Source organism: Rhinolophus ferrumequinum, chromosome 11 (genome assembly GCF_004115265.2).
Source record: "Rhinolophus ferrumequinum isolate MPI-CBG mRhiFer1 chromosome 11, mRhiFer1_v1.p, whole genome shotgun sequence".
Lineage (NCBI taxonomy): Eukaryota > Metazoa > Chordata > Mammalia > Chiroptera > Rhinolophidae > Rhinolophus > Rhinolophus ferrumequinum.
The window spans coordinates 48,869,533-48,884,170 of record NC_046294.1 but is presented as its reverse complement, the minus strand read 5'-3'; the positions used below and the strand labels follow the sequence as shown (position 1 = coordinate 48,884,170).

Below are 14,638 nucleotides of genomic sequence, written 5' to 3'. Positions count from 1 at the left end.
ATATAAAGATCATATTCACCTGTTAGATCAGCCATTGTTCAAAACATTGATAATACACTGTATCATCAAAAGTCTGAATAAATAAGAATTCTCATACACTGAAATATGTAACTAATACAGTTTGGGGGGACAGTTTAACAATATCAGAATTTAAAATACTCATTAACTCACATCCATCTCTAGTAATTTATTCCACGGATATGCCTACAGAAATGTGAGAAGATGAACATAAAAGGATGTTTGTTGCAATGTTATTTGTAATACTAAAATATTAAAATCAATCTAAGTGTCCATTAGTAGCAGTAGCATTTTATAAATGAATACTTATAACCACTAGAAAAATGGAAGGAATTTATTGCTGTCTTAATACATGAAGCTTAAAACATTTGATCAGTGTGCAGAGCATGACATCCTTTCTGTGAAAAAAAATTTTTTTAATGGTAGAGAAAGATATATATTCTTTTGCTTAGAACAAATCTACATAAGCGTACATGGAATTTAACTGTAGTCATCTTTGGGAAGAGAGTAAGATTATAGAGGAATTTATTGTAATGACTGATCTTTTAAAAAATTGATTACTTTTATAATCAGAAAAAAAGTTTTAATGAAAGTGATTGAAAAGTTAAATGTCTTTATCACTTTCTTTGAGAATTAAATACTTTTGGAGGGGTAAAAACTTGGAGGAAAGACCAGAGGATACCTGTTTCAGTGTTTCAGTGTAAACACCTGGGTGCTCAGTACCGTATTTCCCTGAAATAAACCTAGCTGGACCATCAGCTCTACTGCGTCTTTTGGAGCAAAAATTAATATAAGACCCGATCTTATATAATACCAGGTCTTATTTTACTATAAGACGCGTTAGAGCTGATGGTCCGGCTAGCTCTTCTTTTCGGGGAGACAGTAGTCTCTATCTCCTATAGTCCAGTGATTCCTAAATGTTTCAAACCTGCGAATCACTTGGTAAATATGGCTTAGTAGACCCTCTTTTAAGATTCTGACTATGAAGGATGATGGTCAACTTTTTAAATTTGGGTGGTTTTGATCTGACTTCTAGATATTATGATTCAATTACTCTGGAGAATCTAGACTGAATATATTCTAGAGAATCTTCCTAGGTGATTCTGACAAAATCAAACCACAGCTGGGACCATTGCTATAGCTAACCTCGACCATTTTATTAGGGTGACTTATAGTTCTAAAACTAGGAAGGATTTTTGTCTGGAATCCTTCTCATGTAGGGTTTATAGACTAATAATTATTCAAGAAGTATTTATTGAGTATCACTTATGTTTTAGAGGATGCTGCTCTAGAGTAGTGAACAAAAAAGACGAGTCTTCAAGGAGCTTTTATTCTAGAGAGTGAACCAGACATAAGTCCAAAAAGTGCATAGCATGTTTGATATTGATACTTGCTAAGGATAAAAAATAGCAGGGAAAGGGAATGTGACATGTCAGGGTGAGTTTGAAATATTAGATGGCATAGCAGTGGAACACCTCACTGAGGATAACTGGTGACTTTTAAGTAAAAACGCTAAGTAAGTAAGGGAGTTAACTATGCAGATATTTTGAGGAGGAAAAACTCCTAAGCAGATGGTTCAGAAAATGCAAGATCCATAAATTGGGAATACATTTAGCTTATTTGAGGAGCAGCAAGGAAGCCTATATAGCTGGTAAAGAGAATGATGGAAAAAGTAGTAGGCAATGAGGTTTAAAAACTAAGCAAAACAATAATGAAGGCCAGGCCATGCAGGACAAAGCTTGTGGGATGATCAGTGGTGAAATTCAGATATATTTTGAAGATAGAACTGTCAGGATATATTGATGCAATGAATGGAGTACATACTGATGGACAGAATATGGGTTGTGGGACGAGAAGTTAAGGATGACACCTAGATTCTTGGCCTGAGTAACTGTCATTCAGGAGAGACTGCATAAAGAGATGGTTTGGAACGGAGTATCATAATTTCAGTTTTGGTCATTTTGAGTTTAGAATGGCTATTAGATATTCTAATATCTAATTAGATGTCAGGTAGACAGTTGGATATATGAGTCTGGAGTTCAAAGCAGTAGTCTAATCTGATATATAAGTTTGGGAGTCACCAGCATATAGATTGTATTTAAAAGCACGAGACTGCATGGGATCACCAAGGGAATAGTTGTAGATAGGGAAGAGGTCCAAGGAGTGAGTTTCAGGCATCTGACAGAATAGGAAATTCACACTGCTAAAGTAGTTAGGACTAAAAGTCAGGAGATTGTCAACTTTCACATTGTTTAAAAAAAATAAATGTTTTTAAAAATTGATATACACATATGCATAAATTCATAGAGACTGAGGATAGAAGAAGCAGATGTAGTAAAACATTAACAGCTGGATTGTTATGTAAGAGAATGTCCTTGTTTTTAGAGAGTGACAACTCCAGAATAATATCTCCTTATAGACAAGAAGAAAGTGGAATCTCGTAGTAAATGGGTCATGGGTATAAGTTTGGGGAGTAAGGACAGTTCCTCCATAGTAACAGGACTAGAGGTAGAATATAAAGGCACCCATCGCCAGGTAGGTCAGTGGATAGATGGGGTGGGAGCTTGTGGAAATACTCCTGCATTGCTTCAGTTTTCTGTGTTGTAAGAAGCAGAGTTTGTCAGCTGATAGTTCAGATTCATTTAATTAGAACATTTGCATATTTATTAAGCACCTATGTACCAGTTAGGCACTTGGAATACCAAAGTAAGTGAGATAATCTTGCACTTGAAGAGCTCACAGCTTGAGACACACTGCTAATTATAATACATCACAAACTGCCCCCTAAAAGAAGTATTAAAGTATGAATACTGTGTATCAAGAGACTTTTACATGTCTTTTGACTCATTTTTCCACTTAAAGAAATTCATAAAATCCAACCTAAGGAAATGATCCACAGTGCACAACATGTTAAGCAAAAGTTGTTTATAGCAACATTTTTAACAGTAGTGTAGAATTTAAAAACAACTTACATTTCTAACAGTTTGGGAATGGTTACATAAATTATGATAGCAAATTGACAAATTGTCTAGCAATAAAAATATTATCTTACACAAAGTTTTTCATCACGAGGCTAAATACTTATGATCTAATATTAAGAGAAAATAGGCTATTAAGTTTTCAAAAATAAAGTTACAGGATGAGCTCAGTCAAGTAAAAGCAAATCATTAAAAAATGCCTTTAGTTGGCACTGGGTGGTAGTATGTACAGAATAAATACTAGTAAAACGTTAGCTGTTGCCATCATCATCATCATCGTCGTTGTTGTTGTTATTGTATATCCCAGTGCTATCAAATTTCCTGCCTAATATATTTTGTGTGAAGTAAATAAGTTGGAGAAAAAAAAGCCTTTAAAAAATTGTTTAGTTAGGTGTAACACACACATAGAAGGGCACAAATTTTAAGTGTACTGCAGCTTGAATTTTCAAACTAGTCTTGTCTGTAACCAGCACCCATATCAAAAAAAGTTGTTTTCAGAACTTTGTTTATAATCTTTGTAATATCTTTCAAAAAAGAAGAATTCGGTTGTTTTTTGTTTTTCTGTTTTTTTTTTCTACAGGCAAGTATCAATTGAGGAGGGAGAGAGGAAAGCCAAAGAGCTGAATGTTATGTTTATTGAAACTAGTGCGAAAGCAGGATACAATGTAAAGCAGGTAAGTGTTCTTTGATTATAGGTTGAGGTTATCAAATTGAAAAACATATTATGAAATAATTGTGTGAGTATTCTATTCTCTAGTGTGAGATTTTCTTCCTGCTGGTAACATCAGGCCACATGAACTATCAACATACTATTGTATTAAACAGTGAAAAAATATAATGTGGCATAGTTTTTGGAAAAAGGGAAAAGACTTGCCAAATTTGCAGATTATGCACAGAACAGTATTTCATTATAATTGTAAGATTGTATGATTGCAAGGTTGTGAACTCACCGTACTCTCATTACATCCCTACTACTTTGTTTGTTTCAAGGTAAAATTTCTTATTTTAGAGTTTGATGGTAAGATTATAATAAAAGAAAGCAAGTATTTGCTGTCAGGAATGGTGTTTTGCTTGTTGTTATGAAAGTACATCCTGGTTACTTTATGCTTAATAAATTGTTGGCATTTTAACAGTGTATAACAGGAGTGTTTTAGGAGGCAGGAAAATACGTGGAGACCTCACATTATCAAACTGTTTTCTGAAAGATAAGGCAGCCAAAAACTCACCTGCTTAATTCTTCAGGGCTACATATCACATAGGATAGTAGTCTCAGATTTATAGGATTTACAGACCAATTTTTTAAATTTTTTTAATGCTAGATGATCAATAGAGAGTTAAAGTAAAATCCTTTAAACTGGATAAGTAGACCTTTTTGAAAAATTCTCTATATTGTTTTCATTTTTGGTTCTTTATTTGCCATCTTTTCTTGTCTTGAAACATTTGTAAGTAATACTGAATTGTCACTAATTCCCTCCCCATAGCATACTGTTTCATGGCACCCTATCTTTGTTCATGCTGTTTATTCTCTTTGTTTAGAATATTCATTTTCTTCTTTCCTGACTGATACCTACTCATCCTTTTAAATTTCAGTTTAGGTATCACCTCATCAGAGACATTTTCTATGAAATTCTCTGCCATATCTTCAGACTTAGTGTTTTTACTGACCCCTGTGTTTTTTAAATGACTTTTCTGTTGTTTTACAGACCCCTGACCCTGTGAAACCACTGTCATACAACTTGCCACATTATATTGAAATTCTCTCTCCCATCAAAATTATTTTCAGAACCTACCAATGTGTGTGGAATTTAGTAAGTGATAAGTAAGTGAACCCATAGGAGCCACAGACAATTAAAGAATTTGAGTAATAGAAGTTACCACAATGTTATCATATGTCTCTTTTCTAGGACAAAGCAGTGGGTAGCTTCATCTAGCTTTCTCTATTACAGACACTTTGATAAGAAAGTGAGCAGGTTTCTTACATGTCACAGTATGGCCTACTATGGGACATACTTTGATCTGAGTTAATGTCTAAAGAAGGGATTGCTATGGGCCCTTAGGCCTGACCCTAAGTAGTCTCATAGGTTTGGAAGCTCTAAAATCATCAGCATACAGTAGGCACTAGTGATAGCTAGTAACTTTATGACATTTAATTCCTTCCAAGTTTAGGTAATTCCTAGGATGTTGAGAAGATGGGGTATGTCATTTGTTTGCTATTTTATAAACATTTTTTTAACAGCTTTATTCAAGTATAATTTTTATACCACAGAATACACTTATCTTAAGCATACAATTCAGTTATTTTTAGTGAATTTACAGCATTGTGTAACCATCACCACAATTTGATTTTAAAACATTTTCATCACTAGGCATATAATTTTTTCCAAACGCCTGACCTGTATAAACCAATATAGCTAGGTAGTGATAATGAAGAGACTTCTTTTATATGAGTAAAATAATCTCATCCTACATTCAAAACTCATGTGCTACTTTATTATTTCTCCTTATTCAGGTGCTAGGTCTGAACATGGGATTTTGCTAAAGTTCCTGATTTTGGGGGACTTGATTTGATTATCTTTTAAATATAAATTTGACCAAAATTACTGTTTTTAAATTTTAGAATAGAGTTGCCTTTTAATTTTTTTTGTATTTTTCTTCTTAACTCACAAATAACATTACTTTTCATTTTGTAGAATGCCACTGAGTACCATAGTATATTAGAATTTTATTTCAGTATTTACAGACTCATGCTTTGTCAGCTCATATAATTTAGTTAAGGAAGGAAATAATCCAATACCCCCCCCAAATGAGAGAATGAAACTAGAGAAGAATTAAAACTTATGTTAATAAGCACACTTAAATAATTGGTTAAAATCTTCCCCTTTTAACTGTCAGTGATTAATCATACAGACTATATTTCTGTCATGTGGAGAAATTACTGAGTGATTTTAAGTATTAGCTAAGGAGTACATCACATTATTTTTTAGGGGGTGTCTATTCCTTGAATTAGTTTTTATAAAGAAGCTTAAGAACTGATCAAATAGGGTATCATTAAAAAAACTTAATTATTTAAGTGGCTAGAAATGGAAGAATGTTTTTTTCTTATAGTTGTACTACAAATCACCCCAATGTTTAAAAAAAAACAACCAACATAACTTTTGATACTGCTTGATACATTAGCTGTATGGGACAATTCAAATTTTCCTAAGTGAAATCTAAATCAAATCTAATAACCGTTGTCCAGTTTCTGACTCTGGACAATACACCTTGTGTGGTTGGAGTTAAGTGCTTATTTTACAAATCTAATGTTTAGCATGCCATTGGAAACTTTAGCAATAGGAAAAAAATGAGTGACAAAAGTTTTCTCTAAAGCAAATTTTTTTTGAAATCGATTCATTGATTTTTTGTTTTTTTTGAAATTGAGGCTAGGAATGTATTTTTGCTCAACTTTAACTATGTTTGGTAGTGAGTAGGCTACCTGATATCCAATCAAAGGTAAGAAAGGACAGAGATTTTACAATGGCAGATTACCCCTAGGAACATCTCCAAGGATTAGAGAAATGTTTAATGGTCCTAACCTTTAATGTGCATAATAGTTAATTGGAAGCCTATATGAAATACAGGTTCCTGGCCACTAATTCTGCATATTGATTCAATAAGTCTAGGGTCCTAAATTTACATTTTTTAACAGGAATCCCAGAGGAATTTCTCATGTAAATTATACTTTGTAAAAAGATATATAAAGCCAGCAAGTATGTCAGATCTCTTCAGTTTGATAATTGTTTGAACAAGCCTTGTTTCCATAACCCCTAGATAAGGAAGACATGCTTCCTACACTCAGAAGGCTCAGCTCAGTCTTTTATAGAAGCCAAATTGGTACATAAAGAATTGAATATTATGTATCCAAGTGCCAAAATGTGTCTTCATGACGTAGGAAAACAAACCTAGTGAAATTCAGAAGATCTTATGATTCATTTGTATTCACATCTAGAACCAATTATTTAGATACCTAGTATTTTTTGTTCTACTTTTTCCACTGCTATATTAAGGCCCTGTCTATTGTCTTGCCTGCTATAATAGCTCTAACTGATATCTGCCTCCAATCTTGCCCCACTTTAGTGTGTTCTCCATCCCACTACCAGAGTGATTGTTTTAAAATGCAAATCTAATCAAGTTACTTTTATGAATTTTATCCTGAAGTTTAAGAAAACTCCTTAGCGTGCAGTGCTCTGCTGTTCAAAATTTTTGATTTGGCCTTGGCATACGTTACTATCCTGATCTTTGGGCACTATATACCCATATGACACTGCTTAAAGTGCACCAAGTGTACTATGTTTTCCTATTTCCATTTTATGTTATTGTTCCTCCTCCTAAAATACTGTTTCTTCCTTATCTGCTATTTGTAATAAAACTCAGTTCAGACATAATCAGATTTAGATTAAGTACTTTTCCTAATTATTGAAGTAGCACCCCTTCTTACTTTTAATATAGAAGTTTATCAATTCTGCCTCCCACTAGACTAACTCATTGAATGAAAGAATAATATGCTGTATTTTTTTTTAGCAAATACTAAGAGCTGCCATGTTTTGCCATAAAAATCAAATTAATTTATTGAGCTTCACTATCGTCAGAAGTTTTCTAAGCTAGACTGAACAAGCTTAGATAAGCCAGGTTACTTAGTATTTTGACTGCAACTTATAGAAAGATACTCATTTTGAATTTCTTTGAATTTCAATGAAAAAATTCATTGAATTTTTTTTCTATTAGTTTTTTTAATTGAGGTAAACATTTATGTACAGTGAAACGTACACATCTTAAGCATACAATTAAATGAATTTTGGTAAATGTGTATATATAGATGTAATGACCACATCAATGAAGATAGAAAAATAATGTTTTATTTCCAAATATTTGGGACAGATCTAGGTATCATATGGTTATGGCTTCTAATTTACTTTTATTGTGGTCAGAGAATATACATTGTAACATTTCAGTCATCCATAATTTTTGAGACTTGTTTTGTGGCCTCTCTCAGTAAATGTTCCACGTACAATGGAAACGAATGTTTTTCAACAATTGTCAGGTATGTTTTATAAATATCAGTTAGGTCAAGAAAGTTGATAACATTGTTCAAATCTTATAAAGCCTTATCAATTTTTTTGTGTGTAGTTCTATAAGTTACCAAGAAGGGAGTATTAAAATCTACAACATTTGTATTTGCCTGTTTTGCCATTTAGTTTTGTCAGCTATTACTTCATCTGTTTTGAAGTTATGTTATTGGGTACACACACATTTAGAATCATTATTGTCTTTCTAGTGTATTGACTCTTTCAGTGTTAAGAAATGTCCCTCTTCCTTTTTTTTTTTTTTTTTTAATTTTATTGGGGAAGGGAAACAGGATTTTTTGGGGAGCAGTGTGTACTTCCAGTAGTTTTCCAAGTCAAGTTGCTGTCCTTTCAATCTTAGTTGTGGAGGGTGCCATTCAGCTTCAAGTTGTTGTCCTTTCAATTTTAGTTGTGGAGTGCGCAGCTCAGCTCCAGGTCCAGTTGCCGTTGTTAGTTGCAGGGGGCGCAGCCCACCATCCCTTGCGGGAGTCGAACCTGGCAACCTTGTAGTTGAGAGGACACACTCCTACCAACAGGGAGCTTAGCGGCAGTTCATTGACTTCATTCTATTTGGGGAGGGCGCAGCTCGCTGGCCTATGTGGGAATCGAACCGGCAGCCCCGTTGCCCAGAGCTCGTGCTCTAACCAACTGAGCCACCCGTCCGCCCCAAAGAAATGTCCCTCTCTATCTCTAATAATATTTGTCTCCATGTCTTTATCTGATCTTAATATAGCCACACCAGTTCTCTTACTGCTTGTTTGCTTGGTATATCTTTTTCTTTGTAAAGTGGGTCTCTTGTAGAGGGTATACAGTTGAATCTCACTTTTTTTTAGATTCAGTCTGAAAATCTTTGCTTTTTAATTGTAGTTCTTGGTTTATTTATATTTAATGTAGTTATTAATGTAGTTGGGTTTATGTCTGCCATTAGCTTTTTGTTTTCTACTTGTCCCTCTGTCGTTTTTGGCTTTATCAGATATTTTTATGTTGTATTTTAATTTCTCTTGATTTTTAGCTAAATTTTTTCACAACATTTTTAATGGTTGTTTTAGGGATTAAACTAGAGTTAATATACCATTTCATGTGGAATTATGCATTCTGTCTTTGTGTTACTTTTGTCATATATTTACATACATATGAACCGCCTAATAAATGTTTTAATGTTTTGCTTTAAAAAGTAATTAAGAGGATAAAAAAGGCAGTGTTTTTTTTTTATGGTATTTCCCCGAAAATAAGACCTAGCCAGACCATCAGCTCTAATGCGTCTTTTGGAGCAAAAATTGATATATTATATTAATTATATTATATTAAAATAAGACCGGGTCTTATATAAGACCAGGTATAATATAATATAATATAATATAATATAATATAATATAATATAATATAATATAATATAATATACCGGGTCTTATATTAATTTTTAAGGAGCATTAGAGCCGATGGTCTGGCTAGGTCTTATTTTGGGGGGAACACGGTGATCATATGTTTACCATTTGCTGTGTTCTTCATTCCTTCTTAAAGATCTGAGTTGCATCTGGTATCATTTCTCTTTAGCTTAAATAATTTTCTTTACTGTTACTTACAGAGTTCTCCTGGTAATGAATTCTCTCAGCTTTTACTTAGCCGAAAAGGAAATTTAAAGAATAATTTTGAAGAATGTTTTCGCTAGTTACTGAATTTTGGGTTGACAAGTTTTTGTTTTTTTTGTGTTTTTCCCCCAATATTTTAAAGATGCCATTACATTATCTTCTGACTTCTGTTGTTTCTAATGAGACGTGAGCTCTAATATGTGTGTAATACGTTGTTTTTAAAGTATTTTGCTTCCCTATTATCTTCTTTTCTTCTGTAAAGATTAGAGAAATTAATATCCTTGAAGTAACAAAGCTGTAACAGTGGGGTAGTTAGTACTAGAGTTCCTTGACTCAAATTCTATGCTCTTTCTATAAACACTTTAAATACTGTGTTATATTATGAGAATTGGTAGACAGGTGTGAATATAACAATACCCTCCATGAAATACCTCATTAGTTATGTACTTTTCACTAATTAGAACTTATTTTAATTTTTTAAAAGTTTCAAAACTTGTAAACCTCATTTTATTTCATTTTCACTGAAAGTTAACAAACCTTCCCTATGCTTTCCCCTCAGGGGAAAAAAAATTCCATTTTTAAGTTAGCCTATAATAAACTTTGATGTCCTTGGGAACCCAAAAGATAAGCAGTTTAATAAATATTTTATATCAGAAACAAGCTATAAGATCTTGGGAATATTTTTAGATATTTCTAAGGAAAAACATTTCACTTCTGCTCTACTATATTTTCAGAAGGTCTCTCCTTACCTGCATACCTTTTCCAACAGTTTTACATAATTTCTTAAAGCAGAATTTTGCATCGGTTGGTGTTTTGCTATAGTCCTAGAATCCACTTCAGAATATCATAACATTTGGAAAAACTTTCTGTTCCCTTACCCACAGGACCATGAGTTACTGTGACTAGTCTCTGGTAGAAATAGAGCTACTGCTTATTAAAAACTTTTATATAACAAATCGATACTAAGCAGTTAACAATTTCCCTTAATTTTCACAATAATCTTGTCAGTTAAGTATATTATTATTTTAAGCCCATTTTACAGATGAGAAAACTGAGGAACAGAAAGATGACCTGTCATCTAAGTGGCCTACCCAGAGTGTTAAATGCACTTTACCTTTTTAGCTTTTAGCTTTCTGCCATCTCACCTGAATATCTTTTGCTTTCAATATGTGATTTGTATGTCTTTATAGCCATAGTCAGACACTGGAATTATGAATAGAAGTCCTCACGCAAACTGTTTTTTTTAGTCACTTCCATTTGCCTGCAGGACAAAGTCCACATTCTTTTCAGGTCTTTCTTATTCTGGCCTTCAATTACATAGGGCTTCATCCTAATCTTTTTACATATTCTGTGCTCTAGCCAGTCTGGACTACCTAACCGTTCTTAAGTATGCCTTGTGCCTTTCTATCTCTGAACATTTGTTCAGTTCTTTCCTCTGAAAATTTTCACATTTCTTTTCCCTTCATCTCTACTGAAATCAGAAATGTGCTAACTATACATTTTGGCTAGATGACCAAGTATTAAAATCATTGAGACCAACACTGAATATTAATCACCATTACAGAATGAATTTCTGGAATTCAAGTTTTGATTTAGTGCCACATTGTTAGCTGCTAGATTATTTCTGTAGTCATTATACTTATTGCCCTATTTGCAATACTAAATAGATGGTTGTTTTTAACTGATGTTGGTGGGGAAATACATTTTTATTCAAACTTCCTTATTTTCTATAAAATACATTTTTTTTTAAAGGTTTTATTGGGGAAGGGGAACAGTACTTTATTGAGGAACAGTGTTCACTTCCAGGACTTTTTTCCAAGTCAAGTTGTTGTCCTTTCAATCTTAGTTGTGGAGGGCGCCGCTCAGCTTCAAGTTGTCCTTTCAGTCTTAGTTGTGGAGGGCGCAGCTCAGCTCCAGGTCCAGTTGCCGTTACTAGTTGTAGGGGGTGCAGCCCACTATCCCTTGGGGGAGTTGAACCGTCAACCTTGTGGTTGAGAGAACATGCTCCAACCAACTGAGCCATCTGGGAGCTCAGCGGCAGTTCAGCTCAAGGTGCCGTTTTCAATTTTAGTTGCAGGAGGCGCTGCCCACCATCCCTTGCGGGAGTCGAGGAATCAATCTGGCAACCTTGGGGTTGAGAGCCCACTGGCCTATGTGGGAATCGAACTGGCAGCCTTTGGAGTTAGGAGCATGGAGCTCCAACTGCCTGAGCCAGCGGGCCAGCCCTACATTTTTCTTTATACTCTATGTTCTTTATGTCTGGATAAAAGATGATTTTTAATGGATGTTAGACTTTCTTGAAGCATAAAATTTTGAGTTGACAAAAGCTGGCATTCTCCTTTAAATTTATTATCTAATGCTAATATACAAAAACTTCAAAAAGGTTAGAATTATTGTCTAACTTCACATTAATTTTTTTAGATTAAAGATTATTGGGGTGACAATTGTTAGTAAAGTTACATAGATTTCAGGTGTACAATTCTGTAATACATCATCTATATATCACATTGTGTGTTTACCACCCAGAGTCAGTTCTCTTTCCGTCACCATATATTTGATAACTATTATTTTTTTAAATTTTATTGGGGAATACTGGGGAACAGTGTGTTTCTCCAGGGCCCATCAGTTCCAAGTCATTGTCCTTCAGTCTAGTTGTGGAGGGCGCGGCTCAGCTCCAAGTCCAGTTGCTGTTTTGAGTCTTTAGTTGCAGGGGGCGCAGCCCACCATCCCATGAAGGAATTTAACCAGCAACCTTGCTGTTGAGAGCTCGTGCTCTAACCAACTGAGCCATCCAGCCACCCCAGTAATTAAATTTTTAGAAACACTTGTTAGCTTTAAAAGGACATAATACTCTTCCTAAAGTTATCTAATGTACTCTATCAATCTAGTTCTGTAATTATTTAGGTTTTGTAAATTTAAAGTTATTTTTGTACATAAAATTAACAGCTTTCACAATCATTAATTTATTACAGCATTTATTGTTGTATCTGGAATGTTGACTGTTGGGTTGGTGCAAAAGTAATTGCGGTTTCGGACTGAATTTTAAATCATAACTAGGCTCAAACACATTTTTATTAATCATAATATAGGAACCATTACAATCAACACATTTTTGCCAACGAGAAATATGTTTGTTTATTCCGGTAGCGTTAAAACCCGTGTTTAGGGATTTGATGAACTCTTGGAAAGCATTTTCTGCATCCTGCTGGTTGTGGAAGCATTTTTTTCCTACAAAAAGGTGTCGAGATGCTTGAAGAAGTGGTTGTTGGCTGGCGAGAGGTCAGGTGAATATGGCGGATGAGGCAACACTTTGTATCCCAATTCGTTCAATTGTTGAAGCGTTGGTTGTGCGACGTGTGGTTGGGCATTGTCCTGGAGAAGAATTGGGCCCTTTCTGTTGACCAATGCCAGCTACAGGCATTGCAGTTTTTGGTGCATCTCATCGATTTGTTGAGCATACGTCTCAAATGTAATGGTTTTGTGGGGGTTTAGAAAGCTGTAATGGATCAGACCAGCAGCAGACCACCAAACAGTGACCAAAACCTCTTTTTGGTGCAAGTTTGGCTTTGGAGCTTCTCTGTTCAGCCACTGAGCTGGTTGTCACCGATTGGCGTATAAAATCCACTTTTCGTCGCACATCACAATCCGATCAAGAAATGGTTTGTTGTTGCGTAGAATAAGAGAAGACGACACTTTAAAACGACAATTTTTTTGATTTGTGGTCAGCTCAGAAGGTACCCACTTATCCAGCTTTTTCGTCTTTTCAATTTGCTTCAAATGCCGAACAACCGTAGACTGGTCGACGTTGAGTTCTTCGGCACCTTCACCTGTAGTTGTAAGAGGATCAGCTTCGATGATTGCTCTCAGTTAGTCATTGTCAGCTTCCAATGGCTGGCCACTACACTCCTCATCTTTAAGGCTCTCATCTCCTTTGCAAAACTTCTTGAACCATGACTGCACTGGACGTTCGTTAGCAGTTCCTGGGCCAAATGCATTGTTGATGTTGTGAGCTGTCTCTGCTGCTTTACGACCCATTTTGACTCGAATAAGAAAATTGCTTGAATTTGGTTTTTGTCTAACATCATTTCCCTAGTCTAAAATAAATATAAAATAAACAGCAAGTAATCAGTCATTAGCACAAAAACATAAAGCGAGAAATGTGCATTAAAATGCTGTATAACATAACCAGATTTATTTAAGAATATATTCCAATATCAAACAGCAAATTTCAACAATGCAAAAACCGCAATTACTTGTGCACCAGCCTAATATATTTGAAACTGAGTATTCATATATTAATCTAAATGGACCCACCTTGTACAATTAACGTTATATTGATTAGATTGATGGTAATTTACACAACTATATGATCTTTGATCATGTACAGTTTCTGGAATATCAGAAGATGTTAAGATAAGCATTCTGCAGTTTTACTCTAATACCTTATTTTGGTTGAATATTGTGGCGAATGCCTAACTTTGGTACATCTCTAAAGTGCTACTAAACTATATAGAACCAAGTCAGTTATACCTTTTCTCAGGTTTTCCTGATCTTATCCCATCAGATAATTGCCTACAGAAAAAACTTTGTTCTTTTTCTGTAAGTCTTTCTCTAAACAGATTACTTATAATCTCAGTCTTTCATCTCTGGCCTTCTGTTCTTTCTGTTCCTTTTCATTTTAATTCAGCAACATTTATGGAGCTCTTACACTCTGAGCACTTTGCACAGTATGTTTTTCAGCCAAGTGAAAATTTAAAACTGCCTTTTAAATCCCAACTCAAATGGTACTGTCTAAAGATTTTGCCCAGCCTCCTGACGAGCGCTTGCTTTAATCTGTAGTCTCATATCATTCTGTACTTCTTTGGTTTACAGCATTCATTACATTGTAACATAAGGAATTGAGTTTGTCTCCTTTGTCAGACTATAAGCTCCTTGAATTAAAAAACAAAAA

At 34.5% G+C, this 14,638-nt stretch overlaps 1 protein-coding gene across 2 annotated transcripts in view; it reads left to right on the top strand.

Annotated features, from left to right (window-relative positions):
* Positions 1-14,638, top strand: part of RAB6A (RAB6A, member RAS oncogene family) — a 60,691-nt gene that overhangs the window by 42,318 nt on the left and 3,735 nt on the right. For both annotated transcript variants that reach the window (XM_033119557.1, XM_033119556.1), the window contains exon 6: positions 3,577-3,670. In XM_033119557.1, coding sequence (XP_032975448.1) covers positions 3,577-3,670 — 94 coding nt within the window. The remainder of the gene's footprint in view (positions 1-3,576; positions 3,671-14,638) is intronic.